At 41.1% G+C, this 18,442-nt stretch overlaps 1 protein-coding gene across 1 annotated transcript; it reads left to right on the top strand.

Annotated features, from left to right (window-relative positions):
* Positions 1-13,651: 13,651 nt before the first annotated feature.
* LOC101430485 (disintegrin and metalloproteinase domain-containing protein 21-like) lies at positions 13,652-16,230 on the top strand. The gene has a single exon (XM_004474443.2). It carries the CDS (start codon positions 13,747-13,749, stop codon positions 15,940-15,942), a length of 2,196 nt encoding a protein of 731 aa, XP_004474500.2. The 5' UTR covers positions 13,652-13,746; the 3' UTR covers positions 15,943-16,230.
* Positions 16,231-18,442: the final 2,212 nt, after the last annotated feature.

The raw sequence follows: 18,442 nt of genomic DNA, 5'->3' as shown, positions 1-18,442 counted from the left end.
AGTCTTAATAAAGAAGAAATAAAATTTAAAAAAATGTTTAAAGAAAATTTTTTAAAAAATGTGTTCCTCTAAGGATCCTCCCTTCCCAGAGCTCATGCCTGCCACTGCTTGTGATCCTTTTTTCTCCAGGCTGTCTCACCAATTATTTCAATCCAACTCTTGAAGGGCACAAGTTGGTGCAGCTTTGAAACCAAAGAATGCACCAGTCACTGAATTAGACATGAGTTTATTGCAACTTACTTACTGGAGAGAGTCTCCTTTGTGGCAGCAGTCCACAGAACGAAGGTAGTGCTTGGCAAAGAGGTGGCGGGGGGCAATGGAAAGGGTCTCGGCACAAAGACATTTCATTCAGTCTGAGAACAGAGTTTCAGCTAGAATTACATAATACACACAAATGGGGAGGAGCATGATTAAAAAGACTAATGCCGTCGAATAGAGAGAACTGTATCTCTCGTGAGAAAGGACGGCTCCCAGGGCATTAGATTGGCAGGCGTTGTGGGCCCTAAGGGGAGGGGAAAATGGACGTGCAATGGATAGAACAAAGGTAAATAAGGGGGCAAAAGAGGAGTTATGTGAGAGTACACGAGGATGAATATAAAACAGCTAATATTACACCAAAAACATATAGGGGACGACAGACTAATAATGAAAACCATAAGACAAAACATAGGATAACTAAAAAATTTAGAAAACTGTACAACCTAAAGTATGGACCACATAGTAAGCACAAATGTTACCTTGTTTGAAAACTATAGTTTCGGAATCTGTACATCAGTTTCAGGAAATATGATATGAATAAGTTAAAAGATTATTGCTGAGGAAGGGAAAAGGTTTTATGGTGGATCTGGGGAAATACTGTATATTGTATATATGAATTTTGGTGATCTAAGACTCTTCTGAAGCTGACATTATGTTGGGATTCACTTTACGGGAAGTTTTGGATCACAGAGTGGTTCAACAATGGCAGCGGAGGAATACTGATATGGGATGTTATTGACAGGATATATATGGTTGACAGGGAGTTATACAGGGCATATGCCCAGGGTATATGGTAATGTCTATATATACTCATAGTGGAAACAATTAAAAACAACAGCTGGGGGGGTACTGGGCTCCTGGCCGGGGGGTCACTGTTGTGGGCCCTGGGAGAGCAGCAGCAATCCTCCAAGTGCAACGGCAAGAACCAGGAAGGAAGGAGGGCCCAACAGTGGGCTCTTGATACTAATGGTTACACTTTTGAGCCTATGCACCTGCAATAAGAACAAGGCCTAGAGTAGCATTGTGCCTGGGGGTTTCCTCCTGACAGCCTTCATGTTACTCAAATGTGGCCACTCTCACAGCCAAACTCAGCGTGTAGATGTGATGCATTTCCCCCAGCGTGGGACACGACACCCGGGGATGAGCCTCCCTGGCACCGAGGGATCACTACCACATACCAGCTGAAGAAGCAACTAGAAAATGACCTTGAATTAAAGATTCAATGCGGAACAGCAGAATATACCTGTCTACATATAATAACATGACTTCGGGAAGCAGTTTGACCTAATGTAAGGGGGAAATGGAAAGGAAAAATGAGATTATAAGGCTGTGAGTCTCTAAAAAAGAGTCTGGAGGTTGTCAGAAGGAATACCCCTATGTACAACTGAACAGAGTCTAAGAGACAGATAAGGTAGATACAACCCCAGGTATTGGTTCTTTTGAGGGATAAAGAGACCCATGGGTTCTATGGTCATGGCAGAAGGGGTTCACTGCCATGACAGATGGCCCTTCTTTGGAGCTGGTGTTTCTGTGTGATGGAAATGGACTCAGAGGGAATCTCTTTTCACAAGACTTGCATGCTACTTTATTGGAATTGTAGTTGGTGCTGAGTTTAAGATATATGTAGGGGATTTGAATCTCTGGACCGATAATATGACACCCAGGCCCAGAGCCTCAACAGACTTCAGCTCCTACACTTTGACTTATTGGACTTACTCCACTCAGCTAACATGGAGTTGAAGAAGGTCAACCACCACAACATGGAGCCTAGAGTGTCTACAACTAGAAGCGGGAAGAGTGCATCCAGTACCCATGTGGAATCTAAGCCCTCACTTGACATAGGTGTGCAATGGACACAACCAATCCAATGTCCACAGAGGAAATGTGAAATGGGTGTGGGAACGGTAGCCATGGGGGCTGCTGGGTGTGGGGAACGGGAGGAAGAGATGAGATGTGGAGGCGTTTTCGGGACGTGGAGTTGTCCTGGATAGTGCTTCACGGACAATTACGGGACACTGTAGATCCCCCCAGGGCCCACTGGATGGAACGTGAGAGAGTCTGGGCTATGATGTGGACCATTGACTATGGGGTGCAGTGATGCTCAGAGATGAACTTACCAGGTGCAATGGATGTATCACGATGATGGGAGAGAGTGTTGCTGTGGGGGGAGTGGGGGGCGGGGGCGGTGGGGTTGAATGGGACCTCATATATATATTTTTAATGTAATTAAAAAATAATAATAATAAATAAATACTTAAAAAAATAAAAAAATAAAAAATAAAAATAAAAAGTACAGTGCTCAGGACAGGTAATCAAGGACAACACATTCACAATGTTTCCCAGCAAGGCAGAAGTTACACTTTCACAGTAACTAAGCAAGTTGACCATTTACAGTGTTTGTCATTTGGGCTGAAGTTACCTCTTTCTATTGATATGAAGTTGGCTAAGCAGTTCACTGATCATAGGATTCATAGAATTTCCTGGGAGGGAAGTCTAAACATGCCTTGTGCATCATAAGCTCCCAAATGGTAATTTCTCAAGCTTTGCTCAGTAACTCTTAAGAATAGAAATGCTGACTTAAAGGGGGAAAGAATTGGAAGGATTGTGGGAAAATATATATGCAAAGTCATGCATATATACTACACCACATCAAATGGCAATTCTATATTTAGCTTCTTGAGGAGCCACCACACTGTCTTGAGTGTTCCTATTTCTCCACATTCTCTCCAACACTTGTAGTTTTGGGAATTTGGGTTTTTTTGTTTTTTGTTTTTTGTTTTTTTTTTTGTTTTTTTTTTTTTAGCTTTCTTTTGTCTTGTTTTGTTTTTGTTGATGATGGCCATTCTAGCCATTATGAAATGGTATGTCATGGTTTTGACTTGCTTTTCTCTAGTAGGTTGGGTTGTTGAGTATCTTTTCATGTGCTTTTTAGGCATTTGTATTTTCCCTTTGCAAAAATGTCTGTTCTAGTCTTTTGTCCATTTTGTAATTTCTCTTTTTATTGTTGAGTTGTGGGATCTCTCTATATATGCTGGTTATTAGACCCTTAAGGGATATGGGGTTTCCAAATATTTCCGCCCATTAAGTAGGCTGCTTATGTAGTTTTTTGACAAACTTCTTTGAAGCACAAAAGTTTTTAATTTTGAGGAGGTCCCATTTATCTAATTTCTCTGTTGTTGCTTGTGCTTTGGGTGCGAAATTTGTGAAACCACTGTCTAGCACAAGATCTCAAAAAGGCTTCCCTACATTTTCTTCTACAAGTTTTATGGTCCTGTTTCTTATATTTAGGTCGTTGATTTATCCTGAGTTGATTTTTTTATAGGGTGTGGGAGAGGGGTCCTCTCTCATTCTTTTGTGTATGGATATCCAGTTCTCCCAGAACCATCTGTTAAAGTGACTATTCTGTCCCCGTTCTGTAGTCTTGCAAGTCTTATCAGACTGTAGACTGTAGACTGTACATGTGTGGGTCTGTTTCTGATCTCTCAATTTTATTCCATTGGTCAAGATGTCTATCCTTATGCTACTACCTTGCTCTTTGATACTGTAGCTTTGTAATATGCTTTAAAGTCAGGTAGTGTTCATCCCCCAACGTAGTTCATTTTTAAGGGGTCCATTCAAGGCCCCTTACCCTTCCAAAAGAATTCGATGATTGGCTTTTCCATTTCTGCAAAAAAGGATGATGAAATTTTATTGGGAATGCACTCAATCTGCAAATCAATTTGGATAAAATAAACATCTTAATATTTTGTCTTCCAAATATTTGATATAATTTGTCTAATTTGTTGGCATACAGTCCTTCCATTTATTTAGGTCTATTTTGATTTCTTTTAGAAATGTGTAGTTTTACATGTACAAGTACTTTATATCCTTGGTTAAATTTATTTCTAGATATTTGATTCTTTTTAGTTGCTATTTCAACTGAATTTTTTTTCTTGATTTCTTCTCAGCTTGCTCTTTACTAGTATATAGTAATCCTCCTGATTTCTGCTTTTCGATCTTATATCCTGCCACTTTGCTGAACTCATTTATTAGTTCTATTAGCTTTTGAGGTAGAGTTCAGGAAATATATATATATATATATATCCTCTGCAAAGTGGAAGTTTTACTTCTTCCTTTCCAATTTGGATGCCTTTTATTTCTTATTCTTGCCTAACTGCTCTAGCAAGAAAATCTCATACAATATTGAATAATAATGGTGACAGTAGGCATCCTTGTCTTGTTCCACATCTAAGAGGGAAAGCTTACAGTCTTTCACCATTGATTCTGATGGTTAGCTGTTGGATTTTCATATATCCACTTTATCACATTGAGGAAGTTTCCTTCTATTCCTAACTTTCCAAGTTTTTTTGCTTTTGTTTTGTTTGTTTTCTTTCTTTTTTAATGAAGAAATGGTGCTAGAGTTTGTCAAATGCTTTTCCTGCATTAATAGAGATGATCGTGTGGTTTTCTCCTGCAATTTGTTAATGTGGTATATTATATTAACTGATTTTCTTGTGTTGAGCCACCCTTGCCTATCTCAGATAAAACCCACTTGATCATGGTGTATATTTCATTTACTTTGTTATTGGATTCTATTTGCCAGTATTTTGTTGAAGATTTTTACATCAAAGTTCATTAGAGAGATCGGTCTGTAATTTTCTTTTCTCGTAGCATCTTTATCTGGCTTTGGTATTAGGGTGATATTGGCTCCTGGAATGAGTTAGGTAATGTTCCATCCTTTTCAATTTTTTTTTAAAGATTTATTTTTTATTTATTTCTCTATCCTTTCCTACCCCCTCCCCCAGTTGTCTGCTCTCTGTGTCAATTCGCTGTGTGTTCTTTTGTGTCTGCTTGTATTCTTGTCAGTGGCACCTGGAATCTGTGTCTCATTTTGTTGTGTCATCTTGCTGCATCAGCTCTCCGTGTATGCGGTACCATTCCTGGACACGCTGCACTTTTTTCACCCTAGGTGGCTCTCCTTATGGGGTGAACTCTTTGCATGGGGCTCCCCTACACAGGGGACACCCTTGCATGGCATGGCACTCCTTTCGTGCCTTAGCACTGTGCATGGGCCAGCTCATCATATGGGTCAGGAGGCCCTGGGTTTGAACCGTGACCTCCCCTGTGGTAGGCGGACACCTTATCCTTTGAGCCAAATCCACTTCCCCCTTCTCAATTCTTTAGGAGAGTTTCAGCAGGATTGGTAATAATAATTCTTTTTTTGAATGCTTGGTAGGATTCACCTGTGAAGCCATCTTGCCCTGGACTCCTCTTTCTTGGGAAGATTTTGATGACTGGTTCAATCTCTTTACTTGGGATTGGTATATTGAAATCTTCTATTTCTTCTTTCAACACTGTAGGTTGTTCATGTATTTCTAGGAATGTATCTATTTCATATAATTTGTCTAATTTGTTGGCATACAGTTGATCATAATATTCTCTTTTGATCCTTTTTTATTTCTGTGGAGTCAGTGGTGATGTCCACTCTCTCATTTCTGATTTTATTTATTTGCATCTACTTTCTCTTTATTAGTCTAGCCAAGCATTCATCAATTTTATCAATTTTCTTCAATAACCAGTTTTTGTTTTTGTTAATTCTTTTTTTTATTTTCAATTTTGTTGATTTCTAATTTAATCTTTATTTCTTTCCTTCTGCTTGCCTTGGGATTAGTTTGCTGTTCTTTTCCTAGTTCCTCCAGATGTGCACTTAGGTCTTTGATTTTAGTTCTTTCTACATTTTTAAAAGTTTATTTCTCTCCCCTTTCCCCCCACCCCAGTTGTCTCTTCTCTGTGTCTATTTGCTACGTCTTCTTTGTCCGCTTCTGTTGTTGTCAGCAGCATGGGAAACTGTGTTTCTTTTTGTTGCATCATCTTGTTGTGTTAGCTCTCCGTGTGTGCAGCACCACTCCTGGACAGGCTGCATTTTCCTTCATGCTGGGCTGCTCTCCTTATGCGGTGCACTCCTTGCATGTGGGGCTCCCCCACATGGGGGACACCCCTGCATGGCAGGGCACTCCTTGTGCACATCAGCACTGTGCATGGACCAGCTCCACATGGGTCAAGGAGGCCTGGGGTTTGAACCGCAGACCTCCCATGTGGTAGACGGATGCCCTAACCACTGGGCCAAGTCCGCCGCCCAGCTTTCTACTTTTTTAATGCAGGCCTCTAGGTCTATAAAGTTTCTTCTTAGCACTGTCTTCACTGTATCCCATACGTTTTGATACGTTGTGTTCTCTTTTCCATTTGCCTTCACATACTTACTGATATCTCTTGCAATTTCTTCTTTGACCTACTGATTTTTTAGAATTGAATAGTTTAACTTTCATATATTTGTGAATTTTCCATTCTCTGCCCTTTATTGATTACCAGCTACATTCCACTGTGGTCAGAGAAAGAGTTTCGTATAATATGAATCTTTCTAAATTCACTGATAGTTGTTCTTTATCTAACATGGGGTGTAGCCTGGGGAATGACCCATGAGCATGCAAGAAGAATGTATATCCTGCTGTTTTTGGGTGCAATGGTCTGTAAATATCTGTTAGGACTAGTTCATTTATCATTTTATTCAAGTTTTCCTGCATCATATGTTGATAAGTCTGTCCATCCTGCAATGAATTGCTTTTGCATTTTTGAAAAATGTCTTCACTCTAAGGTCTAAAGACCAATCAGAACCTGATTCAGTGTACAAGGGAGATGGACCAGGAGTGTATGACTTGAGTAGGGGGCTGCCCACAGTGGACAGGACCAGCCTTGCATCCCTGTATGTCTTATTTCTGATTCCTTTTATTAGAGAAATTGTAGGTTTACTGAATGATAATGCATAAAATACAGGATTCCAATCCACCAATCTACCAATATCACTTGGCATTGGTGGGGAGCATCTGTTACAATTGATGATATCACTTATTTTTAATTATACTAATAATTAAATCCATGATTAGAAATACAGCTCAATGTTTGTGCGGTGTAGTTCCATGTTTTGTTTTATTTAAGGTTTATTCTGTTACCTTATATACAATCTACCATTTCCCCTTTAATCATACTGAGATATATATTGCAGTGCCATTACTTGCATTCACAATGTTGTTCTGCCATCACAGTATCTATTACCAAAACATTCCCATCATTTCAAAATAAGACATTGTGCATTTTAAGCCTTAACTTCCTATTCTCTATCCCTACCCCATTCCTTGGTAACCTAAATTCTAGAATCTGACTCTGGTTTGCTTATTCTCATGATTTCCCTTTTGATTTTCATGATTTGTGGGCTCTCTCTCTTTATTCAATTGTACTGAGTTTTTCAGAGAACTAACTTCTGTGTTTGTTGATTCTCTCTATTGTTTATTTTCTATTTTATTTATCTCCACTCTAACCTTTGTTCTGGTTACTTTGGGTATACTTTGCTCTTTCTTTTCTAGTTCATCCTGTTTTGAGGTTAAGTCTCTGATTTGAAATCCTTTTTAAAAATATATTTTTATTACAGAAGTTGTGAGCTTACAAAACACTCCTGTGTATGTGAAATTCCCATACAATAATCCTTCACCATCACATCACACAATTGTGGTTAGATTATGAGATAATTTCATCAGATTACTACCACTAACTATGGTCCATAGCATAATTTTGGCATACTTTTTCCATGCCTCACTTATTATTAATACAGTACAGCTTTGGCTTTGATACAAGAATATTGCAGTATTGCTCATAACTATAGTTCATAGGTTACATTAGTTGTATTTTTCCCATGCTTCACCACATCCCCCCACCCTGCAATAATGAAATAGAGCCGGTCTAATTCACAGAAGGACATTCTTGCATTTGTACTATTAACCAGAATTCTCATCTATCTCTGAGTTCACTGTATTCTTCAGGTCCTAGATTATTCTCTAGTTTCCTTTCAGTTGACATTTCCATCCCTAGACTACCCTTTTCAGCCACAATCCCATTTATAAACCAGCTGCTACTCACTATAATGTGTTGCCATAAGCTCTATACATTTCCACACATTTACTGTCAAATTAATTAAAACTTCTATATATATTAATCATCAGTACCCAGCACAACCCTCCTCTTATCTCTTAATAAACTATACTCTAGGTTTTAAGTCCATGTGTTTATTCTTCATATTTAGTTCAAATCAGTGAGACCATGCAATATTTGACCTTTTGTATCTGGTCTGGTTTTAATTCACTTAGCATAATGTCTTCAAGATTCCTCCATGTTATCAATATGGGTCCCAAATTTATTTTTCCTGATTGCAGCACAATATTCCATGGTATGTATATACCACACTTTGTTTATCTATCTATTGGTCGATGGATAGGTCTGTTGATTCAACTTTTAGAAATTATGAATATTGCTGCTATGAACATCAGTGTGCAGATGCCTGTTGGTGTCACATATGTCCAGTTCTTCTGGACATATTCCTAGTAAAGGAATTGCTGGATCATATGGTAGTTCCTTTATTTTTTTTTATACGTAAGCCTTTAGAGTTGTAAATTTCCCTCTCTCAGCACTGCCTTCATTATCATTGCATCCCTTAAGTTTTGGTATGTTTTCTTTTCATTTTAACTTGTTCCCAAGAGATTCCCTAATTTCTCTTATGATTTCCACTTTAACCCACTGGGTGTTTATGAGTATGTTGTTTAGTTGCCACATATTTCCCATTTCTTCCTCTGTTATTGAGTTCTAGCTTCATTCCATTGTGGTTGGAGAATATATATGACATGATTTCAGTGGGTTTGAATTTATTGAAGCGGCAGACTTGGCCCAGTGGTTAGGGCATCCATCTACCACATGGGAGGTCCACGGTTCAAAGCCCAGACCTCCTTGACCCGTGTGCAGCTGGCCCATGCACAGTGCTGATGCACGCAAGGATTGCCGTGTCATGGAGGGGTGTCTCCGTGCTGGGGAGCCCCACAAGCAAGGAGTGTGCCCCCTAAGGAGAGCTGCCCAGTGCAAAAGAAAGTGCAGCCTGCCCTGGCATGGCACTGCACACATGGAGAGCTGACACAAGATGACACAACCAAAAGAAACACAGATTCCCAAGCCGCTGACAACAACAGAAGCTGACAAAAGAAGACGAAACAAATAGACACAGAGAGCAGACAACCAGGATGGGGGGGAAGGGGAGAGAAATACATAAATAAATAAATAAATCTTTTCAAAAAATTATTGAGACTTGTTTGGTGACTCAATAAATGGTCTAATCTGGAGAATAATCCATGTGCACTTGAGAAAAATGTGTATGCTGTTTTTGTTGACTGCAGTGATCTATATATGTCTGTTACGACCATTTGGTTTAGCGTGCCACTCAATTCCTATACTTCCTTAGTGACTTTCTGACTAGTTGTCCTATCCACTATTAAGAGTGGTGTTTTAAATTCTCCTATTATTGATGCAAAACTGTCCCTTTCTCCCTTCAAACCTGTCAATATTTCCTTCATGTATTTTGGGGCTCTGCTGTAAGTTTCATATATACATATAATTGTTCCATCGTCCTGTTGAATTATCTCCCTTATCAGTATATGATGACCATCTTTGGCCCTTGTTATTAGTCAGCCAAATGGGTGCTGATGCAAAACACCAGAAATTGGTTGGTTTTTATAAAGGGTATTAATTTGGGGTAGGAGCTTACAGATACCAGGCCATGAAGCTTAAGTTACTTCCCTCACCAAAGTCTATTTCCACATGTTGGAGCAAGATGGCTGCCGACATCTGTGAGGGATCAGGCTTCCTGGGTGTCTCCCTTCCTCAGTCTTCTTTTTCCTGACCTCAGGGTTTCTTTCTTCCTGGGGCTTGCTTCTGCTTCCTCTGTGAGCTTACTTTCCAAGGCTCCAGCTTTAGGCTTCAGCATCAAACTCCAACATCAAAATGCCAACATAAAAAAACACCCAACTCTGTTCTTTTCCATGCCTTTTATCTGTCAGTCCCTACCCACCAAGGGGTGGGGATTCAACACCTTAATCATAACTCAATCTTACCCAGGTACAGATCAGATTACAAGCATAATCCAATATTTCTTTTTGGAATTCATCAAATATATTAAACTGCTACACTCCACCCTCTGAATTCCAAAAAGATATTACAATATTCAAAAGGAAACTTAAACTTACTGTTTCCACTATACAAATGGACAGGCATAGGGTAAACATTTTCATTACAATAAGGAAAAATTGGGAGGGAAACATGAGCCACAGGTCATCTACACTTCAGTAAACCTGCTCGGCATCCTCTGATTTCAAAGACTGAGTCATTCTTAAGAAGATGGTTTCTTTTCCTTGAGTCCATATGCAGAGGGACCTACCCATTCCACTGGCTTGTCCTATAGCCATTTTCGTGGTTCCACCTTCATCAAGCATCTAGGTGTTGACCAAGCTCCAGAACTCTCCTTCCAAGAATGTTGGCTGATTGCCACATCTTATCCAATATCTGGGTTAATCTTTTATTTATTTATTTATTTTTTTTTTACTTATTTCTATCCTCTTCCCCGTGCCCCCCACCCAGTTGTCTATTCTCTGTGTCCATTCGCTGTGTGTTCTTCTCTGTCCATTTATATTCTTGTCAGCGGCACCTGGAATCTGTGTCTCATTTTGTTGCGTCGTCTTGTTGCATCAGCTCTCTGTGTGTGCAGCGCCATTCCTGGACAAGATGCACTTTTTTGTGTGCTGGGCGGCTCTCCTTACGGGGTGCACTCCTTGCACGTGGGGCTCCCCTACATGGGAGACACCCCTGCATGGCATGGCACTCCTTGCATGAGTCAGCACTGTGCATGGGCCAGCTCACCACACGTATCAGGAGGCCAGAGTTTGAACCGTGAAACTCCCATGTGGTCCACATGGAGAGAGTTGTGCCTGTATGCCAAAGGATAGGGGGAATGTTGTCTTCACATCACTGTACTAGGGGGGTTAAGACTAACCCAGAGAAGCAGATTTGGCCCAACGGATAAGGCCACAACGCATACATTTCTTCCCTCACCAAATTCTATTTCCACAAGTTGGAGCAAGATGGCTGCTGACATCTGTGAGGGTTCACCTTCCTGGGCTCCTCCCTTCCTCAGGCTTCTTTTTCCTGGGCTCAGGGTTTCTCTCTTCCTGGAGCTTGCTTCTGCTTCCTCTGTGAGCACCCTGCCTTTAATTCCCTTCATCTTTTCTGCTTCCATCCTTGAAACTACCGCTGTCCTGGATTTATCTGGGGCTGGCTTGAAACAGTGGCTACCCCACCTTTGTCCAGGGCAGGTTAAAACAATAGCTGCCTTCAGAGCTGGGCCCCCAGCAATCCAATTCACTCATCAAAAGCCATGAACAGTGATTAGCCTTGCCTGCCCCTGTTCTTGGAGAAGAGGATTTTTATGTCTCTTTATGAAACTAGGGAGCTAGCCAGGGACAGGACCCCAAAGTCACATGTTGTGAGAGTACAAGATGGGTGCTGGTAGCTGTTCAGAGAGAACAATTTACTGTTCTTTGCTGTAGTGTATCAGCCTCTTCCTCCCACCCTTCCCTGCATGCTGAATTGTGTTCTTCTGATGACCTCTTGAGTTTCAAAATACTTGTTGTAAGTTTCTGCCTGTTTAATAGTTGTCTTGCTGGAAGGACTCTGCCATCTTCCTTGGAAGGCCACACATGACTTCTTGGCCCCTTCTCTCCCTGTTCTTCCTGAGAGCTAAAGGCCTGAGAACATGATATGGTAGGGACCAGCATGGAGGAGAGCATTGGGCTGATGTAGTTCATAGGCTGCATGGGTCTGGTTTCCCTCAACAAATGCATTCCTGGTCAGAAAGCCATTGTTCACTACTTTATTCATGGATTTCTTCAGATTTGGGAACTTGACAAACATAGTACTACTTCATTGACAGGCATTTTCCAATGTCCTGTATCCTGCCTGATGGGCCAGCATAGTGTGAAGCAAGCCACTTACATATCCTGGACCTGGGCCTTGTTGGAAGCTGCTGTATTATCCTGTCCATGACATTTGCAGCCTGTCTACGATAATATAATTAACAAGGTTCATGGGACACACTTAGCTTGTGTGGTGGCTTAGAATGATGTAGTCCAGGAAAACGGAGTCTTATGCTTAATCCATTCTGGTGAGAGTGAATCCATTGCAAGTAGGATCTTTTGATGAAGTTGTTTCAGAAAGGGTGTGGGCCAATTCAGTCAGGATGGCTCTAAAACTGGAGTCCCTTATAATCAGTCTGAAATTCAGACAGATTGAGAGAAAGCCAAAGAAAGCAAGAAAGTGAAACCAATAGAACCCCAAAGTGAATGGATAGGTTGACATGGACATTGACATGTGACAGAGCAGCCTAGGATGAAGGGTCACTGGCAGCCAAGCCAAGAATGCCAGGCCTTGGAAAGAGAACATCACCTTGATAACAGCTTCATTTGGAATTTTTCTAGCCTTAAGAACACAAGCTAATAAATTCCCATTTTCAAAGCCTACCTACCTGTTGCATTGGATTTGCTTGAGCAGCCATTGAGTTATGAATGATATCAGATTGCCACATGAAAATATGAAAGAGAATAGGAAAATAAGAAAAGTAGAACTGAATAATAGTAAAGGATTAATTCAAGATCCTGTAATTAGGAGATCCATCAATGTGGAATGGAAAATGGTGGAAGTTCACTTTTCCTTCACTTACTACATCACAGGTTGGTGGCATTGGGCAGCCAATTTGTCTCTAAACATGGTATCATCCTGTGAAGTCCTTTTTACTCCCTTGGACCGCTGTTGTTTCTCTGGGAGCTGTCTCCTGGCCTGAGTGATATCTCACTTTCAGGGTGAGTTTACACTCACTCTATCTAGAATATTTGGATTCTGGAGAATATAGGTGGGTTTCTGGAGAAGCGGAAAGACCTGCCTGGCAGTTACCACAGTAAGAAATAGACACAATTTTCTTTGACTGTGCTGATTCTTGCTACCAGTCTACAAATTGAAACTCCCTTCATAGGGAAGGGAAGCAATTACTGTCAGTCAAACAGTGGCTGGGCCAGCCTGAGGCAGGGACAAGACACTAAACTCGTAAAGCCAAAGTTTGTCTGGCTTCTTCCTAGGTTTCTGACGTGGTATTGTGTCTTGTGGGTAATCCACCTGACCTTAGAAACACCTGTTTCCTGAGCTACACCAGCAAGGATAACAACCAAAATGCCAGTGATTTTCCATGAAGCTTGCTCAGGATTGCTTAGTGTGCCTAGACAAAACACCCCTGCTTCCCTCACTCTTTCTTTTCAAGTTTGATACCCAATGCCCAGACTCTTACCTATCCCACCTAAAGCCAGGGATTACTCTCCAGACCCACCCACTGCCACACCCAGTGGTTGTGACCTAATGCATTCAGGTTACCAGGTGACCTGCTCAGGGATAGGATGCCCAGAGCCCTGAAGCAGTTTTTTTGTGACTGGTCAGGGTCTCTGGAGGTGGCATGCATCCTTGGCAGATGGCTCAGTCCTGGATTCAATGAGTATATTCTCTTTATAGATTTTCTTTGGACAGGTATCACTGAGCTGGGGCATGAAGCTGGTGGAGGACCAGGACACCCTCAAGGTAGCCATCTTCCTGCTTGAGCTCTGGGCACACCTGGGTTCTGCCCAGTGTTCTCAAGACCATCCCTCATGGCGCTACATCTCCTCCGAGGTGGTGATTCCCAGGAAGCAGATGTACCATGGCAAAAGTTTTCAGGTACCAGGCTGGGTCTCCTACAGCCTAAAATTTGGTGGCCAGAGACATGTCATCCACATGCAGCTCAAGAAACTGCTCAGGCCCAGATATCTACCAGTGATATCCCAGGACGACCAAAGTGCCCTACAGACTGATCATCCCTATGTTCCTCGAGATTGTTACTACATCGGCTACCTGGAGGAGATTCCTTATTCCCTGGTCACTGTGGACACTTGCTATGGAGGTATCGAAGGTATTATGAAGTTGGATGACCTTACCTATGAAATCAAACCCCTCAAGGATTCGCACAGGTTTGAACACATCATTTCTCAAATAGTGACAGATGAAAATGCAAGGGAGCCTGCATATAAACCAGGAACCCAAGAGGAAATAGATTCCTTGTTCTCTGCAGAAAACATCAGTATAGCCCCAAGGCTGTCTAGTACACGATTTGCATCCCATGAACTCAGTATTGAAGGACTTCCTCAATGTTCTCATGCAATGTATAGAACAATAAACAACTTTACGGAATGTGTCAAATATATGGTAAGTTATACTAGTGTAGTTGGCTCATTTTTGTGGGCTTTACATTTCCGTTATTATATTACTGCTTTGATCATATATAATGAAAGGGATCCAGCCTCTCTGACTCCTTATGCACTGCCAGGAAGTCCATTTTATACATATTATCAACAGACCATCTATGAAAATATTCAACACATGTCATCTTTCGTGGTGGATAGAGATGGACCAGAGGACTATGCTTATAATACGAGATTTCGACGTGTGTGCAATGCTGACAGTCTGGTAATGGTTGGCCAGCTAGGGAGACCATATATACTGCTTTCTACGATTACAGCACAAAATATTGGGCTAACATTGGGGTTGCCTTTAGATGGGGAATTTTGTGTTTGCCAGAGGAGGGCCACCTGCATTATGCAAGTATACCCGGGGATAACAGATGCATTTAGCAACTGTTCCTTTAACCATGCAGGAACTGTATATATATTGGGACATTATTGCCTTGCTGAAGATCGTTACCCCCTTTTAAATGAAACGCTAACAGAATTTCGTTGTGGAAATGAAATAGTGGAGGAGGCAGAGCAATGTGACTGTGGCTCCTTTAAGAAGTGTTATAGTAACCCCTGTTGTAACATTAACTGTGAACTGACGCCTGGGAGTCATTGTGACATCGGACTGTGCTGTGCAAACTGTACTTATGCTCTAACTGGGATGCTCTGCAGACCTATAAAAAATATATGTGATCTTCCTGAGTACTGCAATGGGAACACCCATACATGTCCTGTAGACTTTTATATGCAAGATGGAACACCCTGTAGTGAAAAGAGCTACTGCTATAAAGGCAACTGCACAGATCGTGACTTGCAATGCAAAGCCATCTTTGGTAACGTTGCTATGGATGGTCCAGATGCTTGCTATACATTAAATACTAAAGGAGACCGATTTGGAAAATGTACAAGACGTACAGATTCTAGACATCATACTCGATGTCCACCACAAGACAAGTTTTGTGGAAGGTTGCAGTGCACTAATGTCACTCATCTTCCACAGTTGCAGGAACATGTTGCCTTCCATCAGTCTCTCATAGAAAATAACATTTGTTTTGGGTTGGATGAACACCGTCGAACAGGATCTATTGATGTTGGAAGACCGATAGATGGTTCCATCTGTGCCCCTGAAACGTACTGCAATTTTGTCTTTTGCAATGGATCTGTGGCAAATATCAGCTATGACTGTTTCCCTGAGAAGTGCAATTATAGAGGAATTTGCAATAATCTAAAGAACTGTCACTGCCATGTAGGCTGGGACCCACCACTATGTCTAAAACGTGGTGCTGGTGGAAGTATAAACAGTGGACCCCCTCCAAGGAAAATGCGGTCCGTGAAACAAAAAACAGACGTAGTGATATATTTGAGAGTGGTCTATGGTCGCATTTATGCCTTCCTATTTGCATTACTCTTTGGGTTGGCCACAAGTGTACGAAATATCAAAACTACCACAATCATAGAAGAGGGAACAGAGTCTTAGGATGAAGAGAAAATGAAAGAGACAACAAAAAGTGGTAAGCCTTAAGGAGGGAAGAAATAGAACAAAAATTCAGTCCACTCAAAATGACTGTAAAAATGTAGGGCATACCCAAAAGAACATTTGCGAAGAAAAACAGAGCAACTGTAACAAGACTGAAAAACTTAAGTAAAAAACTATAGACAGCAAGAAATAAAGGACTCCTACCACCAGTTATGGTCAGCACTGATGATAAGAAATCAGATCTCTTCAAGAGATCCATGGCATTTGCTTGCAATAAATTTCAAATCACATGAAGGTTGGTGTACATGTTTTATAAGGTGGTGATAGCCCATACTGAACCTGAGCTTCTGAAAGCTAGAGAATACTTGAGTTAGCACCTGCCATAATCTCAGATTTCTTGGTCCAGAATTAATGGAAATTGGCCAGAGAATCCTTTGGGGACACATTCAGGACATTTCTCCAAAACCACCCTCTTGAGTGCAGAGGTTTTCCTTATTCCATAGGCAATCTGTGCTTCTCTAAACCCAAGGTGTGTTTAGGGCAATTGGAAGATACCCTTAATGCACACTGCCTGCTACTCCCTGCTGTGGAAGGGATGGGGGGTCCAAATCTCCACCCAGCACCTGTTGTGCTGCCTTGGGGTACACATTACCCATGGGGGACCCGAGGGTCAGAAGAGGAATGTGGGCCCAGTCACGTCCTGTGAGAAAATTAGGTACATGTGACTCATAATGCCTCTGGCATCAGTGGTTGCTGATTAAATGTTACTTCCTGCCTTCTTTTAGCCTCTACTGTCAGTGAGCTGAGGTGTGCTTTTAAGCCCAGGATAAGTCAGGATAAACAATGTCTAAGTCAAAAGACTTTGGATATCCATTGAAGACAGGTGTTCTTAACAAGGGGTTGGAGAGCTTGAATTGAAATAAAAAAAAAAATTCTTGTGTGGACGTGTTGGTGTGGGTGTCCTATATTTAATAAGTCACACACAGTCTTGTGTGGACACAGTTAGGAGTCCATGGTTTTCATCTGACTGGCAAAGGGTTCTGTGGAATAAAAATGTTTAAGAACCCCTGAATTATGAATGAAATTTGCTGATGTTTTTCAATGCCATAAAGGAACAGCTCAGAGGATTTAAATGATAAAAACTCCCTAGCATAACCTAAGAAATTTCACTCATGATATCGTTCTCAGTAAACAACTTTTAGCCTGTAGTAATATTTTCGTTCTTTTCTAAATGCATGTATACTTAAACATTACTTCCCTCTGTCTGCATTGCTCTGAAAATCCTTCCTCTGCAAGTGCACCTTGATACCATATCTTGAATATTCTTCCAAATTTACAAATTGGGGAGAAAATGTTTAAAAAAAAGAAATACAAAGAAATTTTCAAAAGAAGTTGTTTCATTTGCTATAGAGTGCTGGGAGAAATAGGTACCAGAAATGGGATGGTTTTCTATGGGAATTAAGTTATAAGTTTACAATTCCGAGACTGAAAATGTCCAAATCGAATCATCAGAAATGCTGACTCACCAAAGTTTGGCTGCTGTTGACCCTGGACTCTCGCCATGTGGCCAGACACCATGGTGGCTCTCCAGCTTACATCTCTGTCTTCTCCTCCAGGCTCACTTTTTCCCTGAGCTCAGCTTTAGGTGATCAGGCATATGACTCTTCTCTCCCATCTCCTCTGGGCTATGTTTCTTTCAGCTTCTCAGAGTTCACTTTCCATGCCTCTGTGCTCTACTCATCTGTCCTTTGGCCTCTGGCTCCCCTCCCTCAGCCTTTGAGTTTCTCTGTCTCTGACACATTTTATCAGTATGCTTCTGCTTTAGGTCCTCTGTTTATGAAGAACTCCAGCAAGAGGACTAAGACCCCTCCTGGGTCATGTCTCACTGAAGTAATTCAATCGAAGCCTCCCCAACTAAATCCACTCCAATCAAAGGGTTCCACATCCATGTCCATAGGACATGAGCAATGTCCTAAGGTCATGATTTTCTGGGATCCACAGAGCTTGAAACTGTTACAGAAATTTTTTTTATATTTTAATAATTCTTCTGTGTAACTATTTTTTCACATCACAATGATCTATCAACTAAATCTGATATTTGTACATTTCAGAAAATATATAACATAAATGATAATTTTTTAAGATATAAAGTAATTGTACAGAATTCTCAGTAATCTGAAACATAACAATTTAAAAATAACCTGCTGATTTTCCAATGGGCATTTTGGGGTTTAGGACAATGAGGAGGGGGCCAGGCAAGAGGGATCCCTCAGCCCCAATCCTGGTTCACCCTCAGTTATTTGTTGTCTGTTGTAAGATTTGGGTTTGGAGGGACTTTATTTCAACAAAGGGATCCATAACCAAATCATTTGTTAAAACTGTTACATCTATCATGCTACCTCACAGGAGTCATCCTCTGTAATTCACCTTCACTATTTTCCCCACACAAAGCATGAGGTATGTGAGGGTGATACAATGAATGGCCATGCAGAAGAGCCAA

This window comes from Dasypus novemcinctus, chromosome 7 (assembly GCF_030445035.2).
Source record: "Dasypus novemcinctus isolate mDasNov1 chromosome 7, mDasNov1.1.hap2, whole genome shotgun sequence".
Taxonomy (NCBI): Eukaryota; Metazoa; Chordata; class Mammalia; order Cingulata; family Dasypodidae; genus Dasypus; species Dasypus novemcinctus.
The sequence above is the reverse complement of the archived record's forward strand: the minus strand, read 5'-3'. Positions and strand labels throughout refer to the sequence as shown.

Coding starts and splice junctions, on each gene's coding strand:
- LOC101430485 (XM_004474443.2), top strand. CDS start 13,747: ATGAAGCTGGTGGAGGACCAGGACACCCTCAAGGTAGCCATCTTCCTG.